The sequence below is a fragment of the Crassostrea angulata genome, chromosome 6 (genome assembly GCF_025612915.1).
Source record: "Crassostrea angulata isolate pt1a10 chromosome 6, ASM2561291v2, whole genome shotgun sequence".
Classification (NCBI taxonomy): domain Eukaryota; kingdom Metazoa; phylum Mollusca; class Bivalvia; order Ostreida; family Ostreidae; genus Magallana; species Magallana angulata.
In genome coordinates this window covers 10,050,361-10,073,961 of record NC_069116.1, presented here as the reverse complement: position 1 = coordinate 10,073,961, position 23,601 = coordinate 10,050,361, and the positions used below count along the sequence as shown (strand labels likewise).

The 23,601-nt window shown below is 32.6% G+C and overlaps 2 protein-coding genes across 6 annotated transcripts; one reads left to right on the top strand and one right to left on the bottom strand.

The window, feature by feature from the left end:
* Positions 1-688: 688 nt before the first annotated feature.
* LOC128189683 (CBY1-interacting BAR domain-containing protein 2-like) lies at positions 689-9,232 on the bottom strand. 4 transcript variants are annotated; one of them, XM_052861386.1, is made up of 9 exons: positions 9,111-9,229; positions 6,866-6,922; positions 6,452-6,466; positions 5,008-5,123; positions 4,593-4,717; positions 4,060-4,341; positions 3,742-3,855; positions 3,176-3,391; positions 689-3,049 (listed from the first exon to the last, which is right to left on the bottom strand). In XM_052861386.1, exons 1-9 carry the CDS (start codon positions 9,140-9,142, stop codon positions 2,837-2,839), a joined length of 1,170 nt encoding a protein of 389 aa, XP_052717346.1. In that variant the 5' UTR covers positions 9,143-9,229; the 3' UTR covers positions 689-2,836. The 4 variants fall into 4 exon arrangements, with proteins under 4 accessions (XP_052717346.1, XP_052717348.1, XP_052717347.1 ...); XM_052861388.1 differs by lacking the exon at positions 6,866-6,922 and having other exon boundaries at positions 9,111-9,232; XM_052861387.1 differs by lacking the exon at positions 6,452-6,466.
* An 88-nt stretch (positions 9,233-9,320) lies between these two features.
* On the top strand, positions 9,321-23,496 carry LOC128189682 (sphingomyelin phosphodiesterase 4-like). 2 transcript variants are annotated; one of them, XM_052861384.1, is made up of 18 exons: positions 9,321-9,456; positions 9,550-9,636; positions 14,038-14,247; positions 14,599-14,695; positions 15,061-15,280; positions 15,475-15,628; positions 16,519-16,590; positions 16,926-16,967; positions 17,539-17,684; positions 18,531-18,621; positions 19,065-19,177; positions 19,628-19,751; positions 19,925-19,964; positions 20,203-20,372; positions 20,628-20,846; positions 21,019-21,171; positions 21,498-21,626; positions 22,161-23,496. In XM_052861384.1, the coding sequence occupies exons 1-18, from the start codon at positions 9,424-9,426 to the stop codon at positions 22,485-22,487; spliced, it is 2,427 nt and encodes an 808-aa protein (XP_052717344.1). In that variant the 5' UTR covers positions 9,321-9,423; the 3' UTR covers positions 22,488-23,496. The 2 variants fall into 2 exon arrangements, with proteins under 2 accessions (XP_052717344.1, XP_052717345.1); XM_052861385.1 differs by lacking the exon at positions 16,926-16,967 and having other exon boundaries at positions 9,322-9,456.
* The last annotated feature ends 105 nt before the right edge of the window (positions 23,497-23,601 follow it).

Genomic DNA, 23,601 nt, shown 5'->3' with positions numbered 1-23,601 from the left:
AGTAAAAACATACTAGGTTCTGTGGAATCATTAAATTTCGTGGGGGCCAATTTTCGTGGATGGCTTCAATTTTACAGGATTGTGGGGACGTAATTTTGTGTATTCTTATATATCTACAAAAGGAAATAAAACTTTATTACCCTAATTTACAGAACAACATTACGAAGCCTCCAAAATAGTTTTCATTATAACCATTAATAATCATATTTTATCAGTGTTTATTAATTCATATACGAAACTAAGTCCCAAAAATATGGAATCATTTCATGGAGGATGTTATCTCGTGGATGAGTGGTACCCACGAATTCCATGAAAATTGAGCCACCACGAAATCTAATGATTCCACAGTAATTGGAGATTACTGAGCTCTATGCACCTAAATGAGGTATCACCTTTAATACACCGTTATGAGATCATCCAATCATATTATATGAATATCCTAGTTATTGATTTTTATTAAGTTAACATACTGTACAGTAATGTGTGGTTTGACACAATATCGTTTAGTATGTAATTGTAAAATGTTATATGTAAATTATATATCGTATGATACAGTATCCATCAATACACTGCTATATAAAACAATATTGTAGCATATAATACAATATTGTGTCATTTGATAAAAATCATGATACAATAAAATATTGCACAGTATCATACCAAATTGTGACAAAAAGAAAAAATTCCGTAAAACTTTAAAGACTTTATTGAACTGCTTTTCAACAATGATTTGTGAGTAGATTTTATGGTAATATCACAGGCTGTAAAACTAATTGATAAACTCAGTGACAAAAGTGATAGAGCTACTTAAAAATTGTGGCTCACAAACTTTCAACTGCTTCCAAAAAATGTGTTGCATAAAAGAAAACATATACATGTAATATTTCATTATCTTGTGTGTGTTTGTGCATAAAAACTCAACAAAAGAATGCTTTGAAGATCTGAGAGATGAGATTCCTAAATGAAAAAAAAAAAATGCCCACAAGGGTTATGCCTACTGTGGAATCATTTCTATTCCTGGGGGGTCAATGTTTGTGGGCAGCGGAAAATTCCTGGTTTGTGGGGACGTAATTTAGTTGGTAGCAAGTTCTATTTCGAAAATAAATATTAAACAAATGCTTGTATAAACGTTCATGGCAAGGGTAACCCACGAACATAGGTCCCCAACAAACAATGATGATTCCACAGTATTCCTTTTCCATACAAGATAGAGTAACTGACCATATTTACAATTTCTACTGACTGAATGAGTGACAAGCAATTCTTGCCTAAAAAAATGCGTAATACTGTGCTAAAAATGAACATATGGTGAAATACCATTTAGGGGATAATTTGGGCAGCAATAATTTATGGAAATCAGTGTCCCAAAAAATTGTTCAGTTGAATATAAAATTACTGCATATGCCAGTACCAGATCTTGGACCAGAAATAGCATTCGGTAAATATTGATAAAACCAATAAGTGGAAAATCCATCTGTCAAATGTTAACTTTGCTGTGATTTGTAATGGGAAAAGAAAAAAGTACAGGTACTGATTTGATCATAAAGTGAAGTACCTATACTGTGACTCTTTTACAAGTGGGTGTCTAGCAAGGTCAAAAGGAACTGATTCATGACAAACAGCATAATTAATCATAACTAAATATTTTAAACTAAATAACTAAATATACATTTCATTTCAATTATGTGTAGATTAACAATCTGTACATTTGATTGGGATTAAAAATTGTCTGACAATTAGAAGTCTTAAAGTGTACATAATAAAATTAGATGCCATTTATCTGTAATCAAGTTTGAAACGGAGCCATAGCAAAGGGCATACATATAATGTATTGCACTTGTATGTGATCAAAGGGTGAATAGTAGAGAATTCAAAGATAGAAGAAAGTGAATTGGTTTTCAAACATGAAGACAACAGTCTTCAACAAACAAAACACAAGCATACCCCCCAAAAAACCCATTTGCATGTATGTATAGTTTAAATTCTTTCAGCCTGATATGATGATAAACCTGTTAGTGAAGAAATGAATAATGATGTACTGTATGTCATACATGTAACTGAATGTCATTGTAAATATACATAAATGTCATACAAACATTTAGTAAGGTTCTTCTAACAATAACTGCATTGGAGATACATGCAGTTTGTTGAACCAAATAATCTACTATAATTTCATGCACAATGACAAAATTAAATATTCATTTATATGGCAATTTGTTTAAAGAAACATGTGGAAAAAAAAGAATCAAACTTTTGCATCAATAAAATAAAGTAAAATTATATAAGATTAAACAACCATTTGAATCAAAATGTGCTACATTTCACACTTATTATCAATCTATTATCAAACTGTAACTATTCTAAATGTTGGACGGCTTTGTAATTTCCAATTTATCTACAAAACAAAATGATCAACAAAATCAAATGCACTTGTATAGGAGCTTGTACATTAACACTGTACACACAGTTAAAGTACATGAGCACCATTTTTTTTCCAGAACATCAAGACCTGTGTTTATAGATGTTTCATAAATGCATAGTATAAGTTCATGTACATAGTTTAACTATGGTAAATTGCTTGTATCTACTACATGTAATAAATAACAGCTGTTGTATCTGCAAAGTGTTACAATACAAAATCTCTGCATAGCCTTGATATCTTCCATTAAGCAATGCTGTATAAAGCACCTATGGCTGTCTCATGTATAAATATATCTTTACACACATCAATTTGAGGTATCAGATTTGTCTACAGAAATGCATGAAGACAAAGAATCAAAGACCCCTAAACTGTGGGATTTCAGCTACAAAATAAATACATACATGGTAAGAAACATCACTGCGACACTTTCTTAATAAGACTAGATGGGGGTCTAATGACAGTTTTTTGAGATTGGCCTGTTGGTTTGTCTGTTCGAGCTGTAGATCTGGCAGTTTCTGTACGTTCTGTTTCTGTCTCTGTGTATTCATCATCATCATCGTCATCATCATCTTCTTCAGATTCTTCCTCCTCATCCTCCTCTTCTGATTCTTCATCATTTACTCCATTCTGAAGAAATAATGATAAATAAAATGAAAAATTTACAAAACATATAAATTATAGCAAAGATGCAGGTAAAAGAAGTTGCCTCTCTAAACAGGTGCGACTGTACCAGCAATCAGTATGTGTTCTCACCCTGGAATCCGCAGTGGCTCTGAGTAGGGAATTTGAGGCACTGTTATTGATGGATTTTAGAGGTGTGGTGTTTTGACTATTTGGGGCTGACTGTTGCCGACGGAGACTGGAGGTTGGTTGTTGTTCACTGGCCGACTCGAGGGATGTGTAGGAGGAGGACCGCACCATGTTCATTCGGTTTGTAGAGTTTGAAGGCTGCATCTTTGCTCTAAATTCCTGAAAAATAAGCATGTGAATTAAAGACCACTTGTTAAACAGCAGAATAGCAATATGAAGAACAGTTCCATCACATTTTGGTACACATACAGATTTATGTACAATAAATTCTTTCTTTCTATATACCCCGGTACCAGTAAATAAATCTTACTTTACATGAAATACAATTACATGTATATTGGTGGCTTATTCAGTAAATATAGTTAATGTAATTTTAGGCACATACCTACATGTACATTTAGAGTGTACATGATAATGTGATGACAGTGTTCTTAATTCTTAAAAATAATTTTCGTATGTAATACATTTACACGCATAACTCTCAGACAATGAAATATAAATACATGTACCTCTATGTCCTCTTCTATGTCAAATGTTTTTATGTTCTGAAAACATTCTGTGTACATCTCTAAGGCTTTAGCATGGTAAATCATCTCAATGTTGACAAAGTCTGTCATGATTTTCTGAAAATAAGAAAAAAAAAGAATTCTGATCAAGAAAGTTAAAATTTGTTATGAGAACTGAAATTTGAAAAATGCAAACCATGAATGAAAGGCAACTCAAAATGAAAATTACACATATCATTACATAAACATAAAATTTTTTCTATCCAAACATATTGCATGTACCGGTAATATACACTGTACATGTAAATTGGCATAATGTACCTTTAAATCTTTTAGCTTCTCCTCCTCAAATTTATCAATCAGCTGTTCCAAGCTTTTGGTGGAGGCTGATGCTTTGACACTGGCCTTCTGTAGTTCCGTCTCAGCCATTGTCAGCTGAGCTCGGTCTGCCGGTGATTTCTGACGTAATCGGTCCAGCTTCTTCCTCTGTGTGACCTCTAGTTCTTGAACTTTCATTCCGTCCTTTATATCATTCTTTGCCTGCTTACATTTTAATCCATAATTTGCCAGTGGAGTCAGCACCCTGGCTTCTAATCGTGTAACCTGTCAGTGAGAAGATTATGAAAATTACAGGACAAGACGATAATTGTTATAAAACAATGACGCATAAATATTCATAAAATTTGTTTCTAGTCACTGTGAATTTACTTTTGTGTACTAGTATGTATTTCTTCTACAAACTTATTCTAGTTCTAAAACATAGCGTAAGCTGATATTTGACCACATCACATGGCTTTGAATGAATAAGTTTTAACACAGCAGACCTGTACCGAGTCACTGCGAGCCCCCCCTACCTGTGCCTGTCGGTAGTCCTGGACCGTGGACAGATTGGACGCAAACTCTGACAATGCCCTGACCATACTGGGGTTCAAAGTCTCAGCCTCAGTGTAATCTACCAAGTCCTTGGCAATCTGATCACCTAGAGGCACAAAGTTATTTCACACATTAATTATTGCCCAAAATAGGTGAATACATGTATATATACCGTATATATGTACATGTAATATACTACAGACATGAGTATAGTATAAAGTTCAATTGCAAATGTGTAAAATATTGACTATGAAGCAATATTCAACTATTCTTACATGCAAATAAAGGGGTGTTGTTTGAATAAGAGAATCTTGAAGTTAACCATAAAATATTTGTTATTCACCACCCATATAAATGCATATGGTAACTTACTGGAGTTTTTTATTTTTATTTTACCTTTATCTCGCAATCGAGCACATTTTCTGGTAAATGAGGCCACATCATCACACAACTGACCGAAATGTCGCTCCGCAAGGCTTATCCGATCTTGTATTATCTTAGCCTTGGTCTCACTAAAAAATTTGGATAAACATATATTGACATCAATTCATCCATGCAATAAGATAGTTTTCAAAGCAAATATGTCTTTTAAATGCACAAATATACGCAATAAATACTTGACTCATACTTCAATGATATTGATAATACATTTTTAATATATAAGATCTATTTTACAGTAAATGTAAATATAATGATACCAAAAAAAATCTTTCACATAGCCAGCATATCATTTACATGCATATATCAGATTCCCATTCTTTTACCACACCTTGTTACATTACTGTACTATAACTTGAATTAGAAGAAATAATGAAACATTTGCCTCAACAGATTCAAGTACCGGTCGTCATATTGATAATCTTATGAATAATACAGTCATACAAAAAGAGGAGTATTAAGTACATGCATTTTTGTTTTTGATTATAAAGTTAAAAAGATCTACTGGTACTCAGGTAGCTACATGTAGGTTGTAGAATTAAGGTAGTGGTATAAAATAAAAGTTTACGACAACTTGTAAAGGAAATGGTACAGACATAAAAAGCAGACATCATTATCAACATCTATATATTAAAGAGGGCAAATGTAAACAATGGCAAAATGTTTCCAGTGGGTTGAATGCTATATACGGTACTTCAAACTTGGATGTACCATAATAAAAATTGAATAATTTTATATTAACATATTATTTTGAATTTTAATCAGCATTCATTTAAAACAGAATTCTAAGCATTAGGAGGAATTTAAGATAGGTAGAAGTACCAGGTCTTAATTAAAACATACTTTTGAATATCTTTTTGAGTAGATGACTTAAGACAAATTCTTGCCAGTAAATATGTTAGAAATTAATATGGATAAAAATGAATAATTGTAATGTAACTGCAAAACAACTTCACAAACTAATATCCATGTCACATAACAAAGTTGATTGTTTCATTTTAAATTTCATTTCATGTCAAGTCGATTTCAGTAATCACCATTTACCTGAAAATAATTATTATGGTATTGCCAAAAATTAATTTATACTGCGGTTTCATCATAGCTGGTACGTAGTTCATTTGCTGAACACATTATTTTTTAGGATTCTGTGTTCATTTATCCACTAAACTAATTTTTTATTGAACTCCGGTATATACTGTCCACAATTTTTTTTTACCCTTGAAACTTTTGGATTTATCACATGTAGCCCATGAAAATAAATGAAAACACAGTCGACAAAAAAAAATATTTTGAAACTCATAAAGTTGTTTTACAGTATCATATACAATAAACTGAGCATATTAATTAACAGTTTTAAAACAAACAAAAATTCTATCTACAATGAACCGTGTCAATAGATTACCTGAATGTGATTGTACTGTAAATCATAATGTATTTAAAATTAGCAATTTATACATTATATTAAGACAATTTACCACTAAACTCTTCCAGGTATGTTCTAAAAGTAAAACTAGATAGCAAGCATTAACTAGTTGCTCTGACATGCAAATTTAAATCATGAACAGATATTATGAACAACAGAATAAAAACTATAAAAACAATCAAGTTCAAATTGTTGATGCATAACTCCCAATAAAACCACATTAACTCGCTGATGATCATGCATCATGCTACATGTAGTATTAAGTGGATGAACAAATGCCATGCATGGATGATGAATGGGAGATGGAATAGCATGGTCGAACAAGACTACAGAGGCAGGCCTATATTGATAATCTAGCCGATGTAAACAAAGAATGCAAACACAGAAGTATACCTGCTCTGCCCACCAATCATTCGTTTTATCCAACTTCTCTGGTCAGGCTTTTGTTTGCTTAAAGGCACATAAAATTCTAATTCATAAACATTGTGTGGGTACTTGTTTACAACAGATACCTAATTATACGGTACAGTGGAAGAATAAATCTACATTAATTATATATCACATGTACATGTACTGGTAATTGAATTCAAAAAGGAATTTATAACCAGACAGTGACAGGGTATTGAAATGTCATACTTTTACATAAACATGATTTAATCAAATTGTTGATTCTTAAAGTAATTACAGAAAACAAATGTGTAAGTGCACCTCACAGCATGGGTTATAAAGTGATTGCTTAAAGTATTTAAGAGTCATTAAATATTTCAGAGTGACATACTGTTTCTTAAAAATTGTGGTAATTTCATACCTTTTATTATGTGAAGTCAATTAAAATACATGTACATGTATTTTTTACTTAAAAAAAAAATTAATTCTGTCAATTTTAATCCTCTGAGATCTTTTAAAAGACAACAATTAATAAAAAATATTCCCCTTTTAAAAAAAAAAACAAAACATGTTTCCTTTGTTGCCCTTTACGATGGCAATATAAGAATGTCACAAAGAGTCATAACATGTGTACAGTTTTTAAATATAGATACAAATTACAAATGAATTTATTGATGCTGTGAGAAAAAAAATGGTTATGGCTACAAATGGAGATGACCTTTTTTTAAATTAATGAATCTCAAAGTATGGTAAATCTTATTTTTAATATTAAAAAGAAAAAATGTAACAACTTAGTTTTGAAAAAGTTGGGAGTTTGGTCCCTCAGTAGATTCGGAACTTTGACCAGATCATTTTCACAACCTGTAGGCTTATACAAAAACTAGCTTATTAAAATTTGTAGCATGTGATGTATACTGATTAATATCAAATATTTGAAAATCAGGAAACCAAAATCATTATTTGCACTTCAGTTTTACACTTGTATACAATTTGGATATTTTGTCAAATGGGCTATTATAAAATATAACCTTTTTGCCAATGGGGGATTTGACAGGTCTTGCACAATCTCTTCATTAAGCTATACAGCTTGATTAATTATAATATTTGCATGATTGCTTTATTTTTTTCAATGCATTTTTCAAGTATTATACAAATCAGGTTGGTTCTCTTTGCATATGCACGATTCAACCCATCACCAAAGATATATTACCAGTAAGAAAGTCCATTAAAGACCATTAACAATGATGTTTTCTTATTCATTATTGTCTGCATATCTGTAATACCCAGAGTTGGTGCAAGGGAAGTCATGGGTTTGAAATCAACTGAACTTTGAGTGCAAAGTCTTTGCAGAAGATGTGATTTGATGAGTAGTTTTTACATTGTTGTTTAAAGAACAGTTTTAAGTTAAAAACTATCACTGCAATAAAATTAGATTTTATTTACTTGCTGATTAAAAAAAGTAAGACAAATAGCTTGATCAAGTTATTCTGCAAAGTTTTATCAAGCTATATAGCAAAAGAAAGCTATACTATGTCCCGAGTTTTCGCTTCCACCACTTATTGCTTGATATTTAGATAATCATAAATACCTTTGTGCTCAAACTACGTTCACCCACTAATATGAAAAATGTCCAGATTATCTGTTTTGAAACGCCCCCTCTACTGCTTCAGGTTTCAATACACATACAAAAATAGAAAGTCTACGGGGATTTTGCATTGCATCAGCCATTAATAAGCCCGGATGATAACGTTGAAAAATTGTGCAAGGTATTCCGAGAAAAGATGTCAACCTTTCCAATTATAAATCTCCATAAGAAATTTGTTTTCGTTCCTGTGAACTTTAATGAGTGAAAATGATAATTGTTCAATGAAGATATCTTGGATATATTCAATTTCATCGATTTCAACTGTATTTCTTTCACAGGTATGTGTATTTTTTATTAAAAATCATCAAAAAGTGATGGAAGCAATAATTTGGGATAGACAATATGAAGCTTATTTAGAGATTGTGTTTGTAAATTTAAAGTTTTCTTAATATTTTTTATTGAGATTAACAACATTTTTCATATCATATGGAATGTAGATGGAAAAGCATCATTCCATTCACGGAAAGAAAAAATCCGGACGGTCTCTGCCAAATAAACAAGTCAAATCATGACTTTGGAAACTCCCTTAAGTTTTCAATAAAATTTACTTATCTAAAGTGCCATTTAAAAGCAAAACATCAAATGACTTTACACTTATCCTTTTACCTTGCGCGGATTTCGGCTCCTGTCCTACTCATTGTAATGTCAGTTCCAATCAAAGTTTTGGTGAACCGAAAAACCTCTAAAATTCCTCATACCATCAAAAATTGTTTCCAACGGAAAAGAGTTCTACTAAAGAAAAGTCGTTCATATATTTAGGCGAACATTTTCCCATCGCCTAATTCTGGTTTTATTTGAAATCAGATTGTTTATATTCACTTATTTTATTAGTGAAAAACATTGATAAAAAAACTAACAGAAACAATTTTTTTGGAGTCCGACTCCGCCAAACCTCGAGTTAATTTGGAAATTTGAAAAAATGGCGGCTTCCATGGCTGGACATCAAATTCTGGTAATAAAAAAAAATCAACACGCAGCAGCGTTAAACAGATTCAAACGACATTTTGTTCAATATCTCTTACTTATTATGAACTCTTCTTTTCAGTCACAATTTCAAAATGTGAACTCTGTAAGACCTTTAAACCAGAGATGCATGGAATTGGAAAAACTGATAAAGAACACAAGTACTAAGGTATTTGTTAGATAAAATAGTGAGCATCTTTCTCAGTAAATTGACAGTAATCCTTTAATATGTAAATTATGTGCCACTTTAATGATGCTTTCGTTCGAGCGAGCAAAGTCAAATGTTAAAAGCATTCGAATTTTAGATCGGAAGTAGTCTGAAATGAGAGTGACTAAAATGGGTAGCGAAACCCGGGCCGGGCCGGGATTTTCGAAACTGAAAACCGGGTTTTGTTGATTTCTTACAAAATACTTATGTGTTTTGTACGAAATTTGCAGGACAACTTTAAAACATCTTTTTTTGTCTTCGCTGAAATTTTTATTATCACAAAATGAGTTTTTCAATATTTATTACCGATTCTCATTTTTCAGGTGACTAAAATGGGTAGCGAACCCGGGTTACACATTTTGGCGATATTAAGAGAATTACATTGATTTTTTGGTAAATTATTGTGTTTAATCATTGCTATTTTAGTTTAAACACTTAGATAATCCAACAATTCCGTCAAAAAATATCATTTAATAGAATTATGGCCTAATATTATAAACCCGGGACGGAACAAAACCGGACACGTTTACCCGGGACAAACTTTTTATTTCCGAAAAAGCGACCAGAGGATGTTAGCTATCACTCATGTGACATTGCCCAGCTCAAACCACGCGGAGGTATCCTCATTTGAGCCTTCTCCCCCCCTTTTAAATACAAATATAAAGGATGCAAACAGCAAATCACGATGAAAAACCGTTCTTATTGTGTAAAACACAACGCCCTACCAGGGCCCAGACTCGGTTTGTATCTTAATGATTTAACCTGTTTACTGAAAATAAAACTAACTATCTATAAGCACTATCTATTATTTTAAAAGTATTTGTACAAAATATTTACAAAGTTACAAGAAAACCGTTCTTATTGCATTGTCAGCAACGCCCTACCAGGGCCCAGACTCGATTTTCATGTATTTTTACCCTGAATAAGCACTAGAAAACCCATTAAAAACAAATAAAAACTAAGACATGCGTTTTTTCATATTCTTTATTTCTTCGGCCTAGTCAGCGCATGATGGACACATGAAGACCAGACTCTCTTTCGGATCTTGGATTCCAACACAGCGGAGATGGTACCACTGTCCACATGATGGATTTTCACATGCAATCATGTTGTCATATAAATTTGGAAGGCTACACCCTGAAGCACAGTCAACGTTGATTTGTTTAATAAATTCCCTTTTCCGGGTTAAACTCAAGCGTTTCTTTTGATTTTGCTTCTTTGGGAACTTTTCAAACTTTTTATCTTCTAAACATTTTATCAAATGACTCCTCATTTTTTCTATGTCATATGGAATTGGTTGGTCCTTGATGTCTTCTGAAAAACAGAAATCAGTCAAATTTGCAATTGCAAATACGCCACAGTCAACACCATTTGTTTGTTGTTGAACATCCAAGATGGAAACATTCAAAGTTTTCATTCCTTTTCCAACTGCAATATAACTGCATATGTTATATGAAGTCTTCACCCATTGCACGTCCTAGCTCCCAGCCGGATATTACAAAGAAAGGAGACTAACTTTATGAATTGTAGAAAAAGATGTTCAGGATAAGAATTTTGTTGATTAAAATAAATGTCTATGAATATGGATAAGAGGATCCATTCATAAGGGTTTTGATGAAAAGGAAAAGGATTGTTACGAGTAAACGAAGGGTATAAAAAGGACAATTATAGGAATGAATATAAGTTTGTGATGTACTTGGGTTGTCACCGTTAGGTATCCGTACATGTTATACTATACCTGATCAAATTAATATGCCGTTTTTTTTTTAAACATTAATACATCTATATAATTTATTTATAATAATTTACTTTTTATATAGACCTTATATTCAATCATTAAAAATTATAACAGCATATTAATTCGATGTTTCCCGAGCGATGAGTTGAAAGTCAACATACATGTATTTTTTGTGCATTTTATTTTATTAAAAAACAAATCAGCATACCTACTAAATTAGATTCGTGAGAAACTTAAGATAGCCAACGTGTGCACATCACACGATCGGGTACTAAAATGAGGCATCTGTAGTATTAGGCACTATATATATAGAAGACCTGTAAAATAAGCTCAATCAATTACAATAATTTTATAAATGAATTCATTTCACTTTCATCTTAATAGAAGCTGAATGATGAGCACAAATTCCTATAATTAAACTAATTGAAACATATATTTAATACTCGTGTAGTAAGCCAGCAATTGTGATATCATCATACTAATAGGTACATTCTGATTCTAATTAGAGCAGTTCCCAAGCTAGCAGTGCAGATTTTACCAGTATTAACAAGTAATTACGGTTAATTAAAACAATAACACTACTGAAACTAGCTGAGAAGAATTCATCCTTTTAATCGGTTTAAAAATAAATGTTCAATAATGAGTTTTACAATAATTCAGTGATTAGTTCTAATCTTGCCGGTTATCATATTAATTTTCTTTTTATGTTATATATTCTGTTTTTGTTCTCGTCGCTTTTTTCGGAAATAAAAGGTTTGTCCCGGGTAAACGTGTCCGGTTTTGTTCCGTCCCGGTAATATTTGTCCATAATTCTATTAACTGATATTTTTTGACGGAAATGTTGAATTATCTAAGTATTTAAACTTAAATAGCAATGATAAAATACACAAGTTTCCAAATTCAACAATGTAATTCGCTGAATATCGCCAAAATGTGTAACCCGGGCTCGCTACCCATTTTAGTCACCTGAAAAATGAAAATGTGTAATTAATATTGAAAAACTCATTCTGTGATAATAAAAACTTCAGCGAAGACAAAACAAGTTGTAATAAAGTATTTCTGCAAATTTCTTGCAGAACTAATAAGTATTTTGTAAGATATCAACAAAAACCCGGTTATCAGTTTCGAAAATCCCGGCCCGGCCCGGGTTTCGCTACCCATTTTAGTCACTCTCGTCTGAAATATCTGACGTTTTTCTGTCTTTTTAAACGATTTTAATATTTACTTGCCAGGAAAACGTCAGAACCGGCGCCATTACGAAAACTGGAAATTTCGCCGCCTCCAACTGGAGGCGGCATTCTCGGTCCGATTTTAAATACTTGCGAATTGTATCAAATATTTAACTCACAACTTAACAATAAAAAAATGACTTTACTACTCACTCATATCGCTCAAAATGAAATATGACTCCGTATTTTGATAATAGAAGCACACAATTACAGTCAACCGTATTTTCGCTGTCTTTTGAGATAACGAGTCAAGTGACTCAAATCTCGCCGGACAGTTCGATAAAAATGTGTTGAACAGGACGGTTTGTAGAGTTAACAAACCCATTAAAGCGATATGAGTGAGTAGTAAAGTCATATTTTTATTGTTAAGTTGTGAGTTAAATATTTGATACGATTCGCAAGTATTTAAAATCGGGCCGAGAATGCCGCCTCCAGTTGGAGGCGGCGAAATTTCCAGTTTTATTAATGGCGCCGGTTCTGACATTTTCCTGGCAAGTAAATATCAAAATCGTTAAAAAAGCCAGAAAAACGTCAGATTTTTCGGACTAGATCGGAAGGTGCAGGTGTCAGAAAAAATATTTTATCAGAACCAGTTATATCTCTTGATTTGAATTTCTACATTGTCCCAAGTTTATGCTTCCCCACCTTTTAGTTTGATATTTCAATCATATATACCTTTGTACCCAAACTATGTTTACCCACTAAAATGAAAAAAAATGCAGATTTTCTGTTTTGAAACGCCCCCGACTGGGTGTATTATATACAAAACCCATAAAAACATTAAAATGTTTGGGGATTTTGCATTGCAAGCGACATGAAAAGTACCCAGTGATAGCATTGAAAAATTGTGCAAGGTGTCCTCAGTTCTTCTGAATGGATAAAAGACGTAAACTTTTCCTTTTAAAAATCTCCGAAAGGTATTTGTTTTCGTTCAGGTAAATTTCTCTGCATAAAAATAGATGAAGTGTCAATGAATTAACTTGGATTTTTACCCTTGTATTTGATTTCAATTGTTTTTCTTTGACATGCAAGTGTATTTATTTTGTTAAAATTCATCTAAAGTGAGGGAAATCGTAAGCTTGGACAGACTTAAAGCTATATACAGTTAAACTTCTTTATCTTGAATGAGATGGGACTGTTTAAAAACTGCAAGATATCCTAGTATTTGAGAAAAAACTGGTAAAATTACCTAAAAATAAGTGACAGGGACTCACAAATCACCTCGATATATTCAATGTATTAGAGATATCAGTGTTCAAAATATCAAAGCTCAACTGTGTGGTAATGCTCTTCAGGGTTCATGAATAATTTTAAATTAGTTTTGTTTTAATATTTTCAATCTGTTAAAATATTGAAATATTTCACAATGTGTGTGTGTGGTTTTTTTTTTTAAAGGAGCTGAAAAATGTCTTGCCCTGCATGTTAGAGAGCATATTTGGCTATGGTCAAGGACCAGGATGGGGATTGGACTCGATAAGCAGGGCGTCCACCCCACAGGACTTTGACAGTGTTAGAAGATTGCTGGCTCCAGAAGGGCCTGTGCTGTCTCTAGTATACTCATTGATGGCGGACTCATTGTATGAATTCCCTATCAACAGCATTCCAGTAAGTATAGTCATTCAGAAGAGAAATTCAATTTTTATCTATTTTATAAATTTAATGTGAGGATTCATTAGCAAACATACATGGGCTTATTAATGGTTATTTAGAAAATAAGGTGTGAGTTCAAATATGAACAATTGAATATCTAGTTACTTTAAGCATTTTTGAAAGAGTATACACATTGAATCTGAATTTTATCTTAATGTTTCTCTGATGGCACATAATACACAAGTTACATGTATCATCATGCAACAGTTTTGTAAAAGGTGCAAATCTTTTTCAAACTCAAAACAGATTTTTTTTCTCTCAGGTTTTTAACGGCTTTTATTAACAGATTTATCTCTAACATTACAGTCTCCTACACAGCATTTGATTGAAGATGGAGGATTGCCTATATTCTATGCCAACAAACTTCAGTATCATACTTTTGGTCGACCAATCATTGTTCTAAGTATCCTTTCTGCAATAAATGGTGTGCATGCTTTTGTTAATTTTTTGCATGAGATAAAAGATGAAAGAAAAATTGTGTGTGGTTTAAAACATTATAAATGAAACTTTAACCTTCTTATATGTACTTCTAAAATGACTAATAAAAAGACTCCATACTCAAAGATCTTCACAACCTTTATCTCCGTAGAGACTCCATACTTGATCTATCAGGTCATGGTCAGAGGGAAATGACTCATGAAGTACAAGGTCATACATCAAGTTCAAGGTGAAATTGATCATTATCGCAATACAAATAACTGTGTACATGTACTAGCTGTACTTTTGGGCCACTTGTTTACTTCTTCGTTGCCCTTGACTATATATCAGATGCCTATGAGCTGTATATGTTTCACCTAGCCTACCACTTAGTCAACACCAGGGCTCAGAGTAGCAACTATAACTGGAGCAACATCACTGACACCCTTTACCCTGTTCTTGTTGATGATTACTTGAACTACTTCTTACCACTGAACAAGGACAGTCTACCTAAGATGCCCACAGTCCAAGCACCTGTTCGGAGTCCAGTGGTGCACTCTCCAGTAGCTGGGTATGAAATATTTTACAAAATCTACTTGTCTTTGATCATGATTTAGTTTGACACATTCTGAAAGAGGTGATTGATTTTTCTCCTTTATTGTTTAAAAAATTATTAAAACAGGTCAATTTTAAATGGAAAATTCATTTAATATATAGAGTAGACTTTTCACTCAGATTTAATTGTTTGTACAATTTTCCCTGCAGAAAGTCCTTCAACATGCCTACATCCCCACCCTCCCCTCAGCGACCCAGCCTCCTCAAGTCCAGCTTTGTCTCTGCCCAGAAGCAGCACGCCCAGACTGCAGTCATCAGCCAAGGGGACACAACTGAGATTTATCGCTCAGATACACTGATACAAGTAATTACCAGTGATCCATATTTATGAAAATGAAAGCATTTTTATAAAACATTATCTGTAGTAGTGTAGGTCTTATGTCATTATAAACTTGCATATTTTGTTTTGTCACATTTTGCCAAAAAATGAATGAATGTTTGACTACCTCAGTCATTTAAACTCAACTTGGTTAAGATTAATACATCAAGATTCAACAATTTTATTATTAATTTTAAAAAAAAGGCATCAAAACAAGACTTGAGTCCTGTTATTGTTTTTACTCCTAACAGGTTTTTTAAGGATTTAAAGAAGCAATATAACTGTTATACCCAAAAGCTTAAAGTATCAGTAAATCAGACATCATATTTATCTTTGTTAGTCAACATATTAAATTGGACATCAATACATATACACTTGTAGATATATTTGAAGTTTTGATGATCACATGTTTTATGCAATCTTTGATCCTATTACCTCCTGTTCATTGTATTTTTTTGTAAAGCACATTTTAAGATAAAAACACAGTACATGCACAATATACAATATTCAGCATTAGAATGAAAACAAACCATTCTGTGTTATTTATTGTTATTATTTAATACTGATTAAAATTCGGTGAATGTTGACTCTTTAGTAGTACTGTAAGTCGTTTCAATTCCATGGTGTTAAAATTAAAATTTTATGATTGCTAATAAAGTACCTTTCGGGGCGATTTTAATTTCACACTGCTAGAAAATCAATCGGAATATAAGCATTGAAACGTTTTTTGAAAACGAATGATAGTATTCATGATGGGTTTAATTTCATAGGAAAATGATTAATTGCGAACATAATGAAATTGTAACCATCGTGACTATTTGCCAATCAAACAGTATATGTATTCTGTTTGAAAAACCCTTAGATTTACTCTTTAGGTGTTTGCTGAGTTTTGGCTGAACCAGAACCCCATCAGCCTGGACAGACCGTCCTTCTCCCACACTGCCTCTGTGAGTTCTCTTTTTAATTATTTTGTTTCAATGTTTATACAGTAAAACACCGTCAAACGAACACACCGGTATAATGAATTGATGCTTACAGCAAAGTGATTTTCATTCCCTGTGACTTTATTACATGTTGTAAAATTGACGGATATAACGAATTACACTTATAACGAAGTAAAGCCGTCCGTCCTTGGCACTTTGTCTTAAGCATGTTTTATTGTACAATAGAGAATTGGGTAGGATTTCTTCACAAGATATGCATTTAGGGTGAAAAAATTACATGTACTTTAAAAAAAATCAGGAATTATAAACAATGCTGTGCTGTATTTTTATCTGATAAGCCCCTGTATATCGGGAGTGCACATGGAGGACTGTACTGGTTTGTGAGTACATTTGTACTTTGGTTCCTGTGTATCAATGTAGTCATGTGAGTGTTGGAAGCCTGCCTGCATAAGCTTGGTATATACATGTACTCATAAAATTGCATGAATTAAGAGAGTGTTAAATGAAAGGTTAGCAGGAAAAATGATTTTGCAGAAATTGGTTGTTCAATTTTAGTGGATTTTCAGATAGTTGATGCAGTTTATTTGTTTGTAATGGTGTTTATGCAAATTTGCCAGCATTGTTGTATTTTATTTACAGTCTTGAAATAATAAATCAATAATTGCAAAAGCATAACTAAAAACAGCATGCAAAATTTTTAGTTAATTTTTTATGCATTTATTTTTGGCAATTAGAATTTTTCCATAATAAATGCTCACAGTTTTCCTTATTTACATCAGTCATCTTTAATGTTGTGTGTTAAATGTCTTATTAAATTTTTTGCCAAGGTGAGTTTTAAATTATTTTATGAACATTGTACATCTAACCACACAAAGTACCGCAGACAAATAGCTACTGTCAGTACATGTACTACCAGTATACAATATATTGGTACCAATATGAATTTTGTAGGAGAATTTTATGCCAAGTACAAATCATGTTCGGCTAGTGAGGCTCTTGGTGAAACACATTCACAACTTTGTCAACACTGCAAAACCAGAGGTGATCTCTTCTCCCTACCAAAGCCACATCACTTCAACCCTGGATGAGTTCAAAAAGTAAGTTTCATTAGTACTCAACTCTGAACTCATCTTAAATTTAGATCAGAAGTATGTGTCTAATTCCTAATCATTCTCTATCTCACACATAATGAACATTTTATTAAAGATAAAGTTTGAAGAAAGCAATGAGTATATATGTCCATGTATTTATTCATCTGTTTTTGAAGAACTTTGATCAAAGTAATATCAGGGGAGATGATACAAATTTAATAAGACTGAAAGGGCTTTTAATTTTATTTATTGTTTATGTAAAATTTTTGATCCCTCTACATTTGAACAAAATCAGTGTTAGTGTGTATTTTATTAACTGGGTTTTCCAACGGAAAAGTCCGGTTATTAAAATGGTGAAAATGGCGGGCGGGCGGGCGGCTGCCAAAAGGGTACCCTCATTGTACGAATAACTCCTCCTACAGTTTTCAAGATAGGAAGTTGTTCTTTTGCAGATCAATTGTACCTATATCAGAAGTGTGCATATTGCTAGGATTTTGATTTCTGATTATTTATGAAAAAAATACCAGCTTTTGAACTTAGTCATTTTTTGGCAAAATATGCAGATAGGGTACCCTCATTGTACGGATAACTCCTCCTACAGTTTTCAAGATAGGAAAATGTTCTTTTGCAGATCAATTGTACATATATCAGAGGTGTGCATATTGCTAGGATTTAGATTTCCGATAATTTTTTTGCAAAATATTGCATATAGGGTACCCTTTCACCTTATCCATTTCACTGGATACGGGTTGACATGGATTGTGGATACAGTTCACATAAAAGAAAACCCGGTTTGCTGTCACATTGACAGCTTTTCACTTGTTTATGGCATGTTTTTCAATCAATATGAAGGTCTCTGATCCCACATGTGATACAGAAGAAGCTGTACACCTTTCTCCGCCATGGATTTGATAGATGGCCACTGGACTGCTCCTTCCGATTGGTGAGTTTAGGAGGACATTTTTTGCAGTATATGAAATAACATATTTAATAAGGTGGTATGGATCACCGGTCAATATTAATTTGGATAAAAGTACATTATAATAATGGTACTGATTTAGTGTCATCGCTTTAGAATTTTTAAAATTTGCAATAGTTGACTAAAAAAAATAGGTTTTTAAATTATTTTAAAGGTAAAAATTATAATGATTCAAACTCATGACTTACAAATTACCGCTAACCTATTGCCCTACGCAGTTATTTTGATACAAAACGTCACAACATTGAGGTGTCCCATACCACCTTAAAACAAACTGGTTCAAGGAAATTACATCTACATCTCCTTGAACTTGTAAAAAACTGGCTATCTACAAAAAATTAGCCCCCACAAATTTTAATGATTCCAAAGTAATATACAGTTACTAGTTTCCTTTACCCATGATTCAGCTGCTGGAAACCTGGCTGACCTACATACAACCATGGCGGTACATTTACAGCAAGTCTCAGTCAGGACGAAGAGACAGTGATGGAGGGGACACTAAAACGGTGGAGGAGAAATGGTCAGTAAGATGACAGCTAGTGGCAATAGGTGACCACTAGTCATCTACAGAATGTACATCAAATAGAAAATAGAAGATCTTGTTAAGGTTTCGAATTATTGAAGAGGGTCCGAAATTGGAAATACTATTTTAGATTCTAATGAACATTTCTTTTTAGTACAATACATTTACATCCATTGATATTTTCTCTCATATTTCATGAGAAATTTGATTGTGTCCATGCAGCCTCCGACTAAACTGAATCATGACTTTACCAGTTTTAATCGATTGTTTACGTCAACAATGTATATGCAATGCATATCATGCATTCATCAAACTTTTTATATCTGCCTTCAAACGCATATTTAGTATTGTTGGAATTTATTTTTTGACAAGGTTTTCTTAAATTACCTATAATGAATAATGTTAACATTGTCCAATGGTGTTTTGATTTAAACTTTAACAATGCAGGTTTCCGTTCGTGGAGGATAACCTGCTGTTTTACACAGTGTTGTACCAGGAGTTTACACAGAGAGTGTTCAGAATGGACCTAACTACCCAGTTTAATGCATGCATGCTCTACAGGGCAAACAAGGTACAAATCTCTCTCATCACATCTATTTGTTTAAAGAACATTCACAATATTCAACATCAATTGATACTATGATTTGGTGACATGGAGAATAATTATTCAGAACTAATGGCACCAAAGTAAAGTTAAGTGAAACATACTGGACCTATGTTTTTATTCTGTCTCATATTTTGTAGGTGTATAGTCTTCCAAACCTGTCAAACATGGTATTCAGAGGTACATGTACTTTTATTCTAAAATTTGTTATAGTTTTTACTTCTATATAGATGAAATATATTTTAATCACTTAATTTCTTACAATTTAGAGTAGGTAGTTAATATTTTTGTCTGTTATTGATTAAACAGTTTAATGAATGTACCTGTCAGTTCCTTCAATGTTAAGATATCATATCTAATATTATTGGTGAGAAAGAAAATGATTGGAAATTAGACAGCTCTTCTGTTTGATTTGTAGCTGAGAGGGATATGTGCAATGCAATCCAGATGGGACGATCTGGTGGTCATGACTTGGGAGGTAGCTACATCTCCCCCGAGGCCAGTCTGTCCCTCCACACACAGATATCGGAGCTGGAAAAACCAGGCTTCCAGTACTGCAGGATGTACAGCGAGGACATGATTCAGATGGTCAGTGAGAAGCTTTGTGGTGCATATATGATTGTATTTAGTTTGGTAATTTAAGCTAATAATACATAATTTACTGTCAGAATGAATGATGTTTTCTGTATTAGAGATATCATATGTATGGTATTTCGTAAAACATTGACTAGTGTACCCGTGTGTATACTATAAAATTTGTTAAATTGATATATTTTCAAATGGCACATGCATCAAGAAATTTTTATGTGGCTGTTTTATTATTCAGATCTTATTCTTTTTTAGATGAAAGCAATTATACGACATATTGAGATTGCTAAACAGACCCTTTCAGCCCAAGAAGAGTCTCTGAAAAGATCCAGGAAATCAGGAGTGACGGCCATATTTGATCTGTCCTCTTGGTTTCAGGATGACAGCAACATGGGGGACTTGTCACCTTCTGAAGTTAAAAAACTTCACTCCTACTTGGATACAGCAGCTGCCAACATATGCTACATATTTGAAGTAAGCTACAAAAATGGAAATAGTATAACAAAAAACACAAAATCATTAAATTTTGGTTGTTATGAATAGACAAAATATTTCTGCCATATAGGACTCATCATAAATTTTTCACATTCAGTTTCCTATTTATCAACTAATCTGTTTTAAAATGAAAGTTTTTGTTTGTTCATAGATTGAGTCTCCATCATTTGTGGTGAGAAACGTGTCCTCTGTGACTGCATTTGAGCAGACGTCGTTTTTAGAGAACTCTTTTGTGTCGGATACGATCCCCGACTGTTTGGATACTGATGAAGGCTTCACACTGACTCCTCTTGGCAGACACCAGGTAGATTTAATTCTATGTTGTTTGTTGTTTAAAAAGCATTTAGGTTGATTCATGATAACATGTAATTGTGTTTCAAATACAGTCCTCAAAGCTTCAGTTTATTTAGCTGATGACAAGTTCTGGTGTGTAGATTTTTTTAAGTAATCAAGAGAAGTATTTAAAAATATTCTTGACTTGAGCTTAAAGACGAAAGAAAAAAAAATTAAATATGATTGTGAATTGTTAGTGCCTTATTCCTGTTTCATAATGTAGACAATACCCTCAGTCTGAATGTAATTGAGTTTTTATTAAGTTATATTAACCACTTTTATGCTTTGTATATTTAGTTGATGAATAAGATGAGAAAGTTTGATGTCCTGTATCAAGGCGACCCAGATTTACAACCAATTAGAAGTTTTGAAAATGGCACACTAGTTCGACTTTTACATCACTTCTGTAACTTTGTCAATACACAGGTAGGTGAGAGTAATTCAATTAAAATTATCAAACAAGTGACGTAGTATTGATAGCCAAATCGTACGTATTATAAGTTTCATAAATATATGTTGATAAACAAGCTTTTCTTTTAGCTTATATTCAATAAGATGGTTCAAAATTTTCCTGTTCTCTTGGTATTTATGACTGAATTAATTTTATACATCTGGAACGATGCTTTTTTCAATGTTTTTCAATGTTAGATTAAAACATAATTATTTAGAACTATAGTATTTCTCTGAATATCTTGGGAGTCAACAAATTGACCTTAGATATGATTTTTAATCTATAAACTTATATTTACTAAAGAAAAAATCCATATATTCAAGCTTTTAAATTCAGACGGTTTCTTGTATTTTAATACAGAACTCTTCTTCTTAATGAGATCAATTTACCCTAAAAATGGCCACAACCTACCAGCCCTCTTAAATCTACAATTAACAACAGCACATATTGTTTATTTACAAGTTGAATAGAAATGATTGAAATAATATTGCTATATTCTACATAAACAGTATGGTCCAGCTATTCAGAACCTCTGTGATAGGAATGATCTGATTGGACGAATGGCTCAGGTGTATTTTGCTCCTCCTCTTCCAAAGAGCAGCAAGCTGAGTTCTCCAATGTCCTCTGCACAGAGACAAACGTTACAGAGACCAAGACTAAGTCTACGCATCCTGGCCAGTTACCGGACTCTGGTGTACCTGGGACTTTTCTACCTGGTTCTGATCCTGTGGTGGGGGGTGGGGCCGGTGGGATTTGTTTTTTGTGTGATTGGACTAGTTTTGTTGTACGGATTTCTGTCAGCCATGACTCACAGATCCAGTGTCAAAATGAGTTAAGATGGAAGATGACTGTTTCAAGGCATTTAAATAAATGAGTTTAATAAAGAATGAAATGATTATGAAATGTTCAGCAGTTAAACTGCAATTATAGTTTATTTATTTATGATATCATCAACACAAATGTTTTCAAAGGATACAGATATCAGCTTACAATGCACGCCTTGAGTAACCATTACCATTCTCTGTTTCTTTGTCAATAAATGAATATCAGAACATCACTGCTTCTAATTGTCTAAATTTGATAAAAATTAATGGTCAAGACCAATATTTTGAATACAAATTTTCACATTATATATATCTGGAATTTAATATTTGACAATAAAGTATTCTTTTTTAATATGACAATTGCATGCTGTTAATATGGAAAGAATTCTCATCATGAACAGTGTTTACTATTTGCAGATTTCAATAGTTTTGTTAATGGATTTTATAACACAATGGTTTGGAATAGAGAGCACCATGTTTTTATGAACATTTCAGATGTATTACAGACAGGGAAACATTTTACAATAATGATTGACACCTGGATTTTACATTTTACAGTAATCAATGAAGACCTGGATAGTTTTATTACCCTTAGATAGTGAAAGACTGAATTGTGAAAAAAAAATGTGAAAGTTTGGCTTGATCATTTGTGATTCGATATATGGCGTCAATTTAGACATCACTTGTTCTGGTTCAGCGGCTGGCCTTCTAGCTTGGAATCTGCAAATTGAGTCAAGAAGTCTCTTTCAAATAATCTTAAGACTTTGTGTCTATATGTTTTGTTGCTTGTATGCAAAGATAATTATATAAAGATATGAAATCTGTTATTGTTTATTTTAAGAAAACAATTTAACAATTAACGAAACTGAATAAGAGAAAAATATGTTCTGTGTATTCTGAATATCCATGCATACATTAATGCAAAACGATCCAGCCAATGAAAACAGTCAACATTTATAAAATGTAAATATAACAATTGACCTTATTTTATATCATTGAGGTTAAATAAAAATTTGAATTTGATTTGTATGGTTTATTGATAAAATATTTATTTCAACTTTGGATCAGTATAACAAAGTTTTGAGCTTTGACGCTGATGGTCGGTTTGAACACATTTTATTGCATA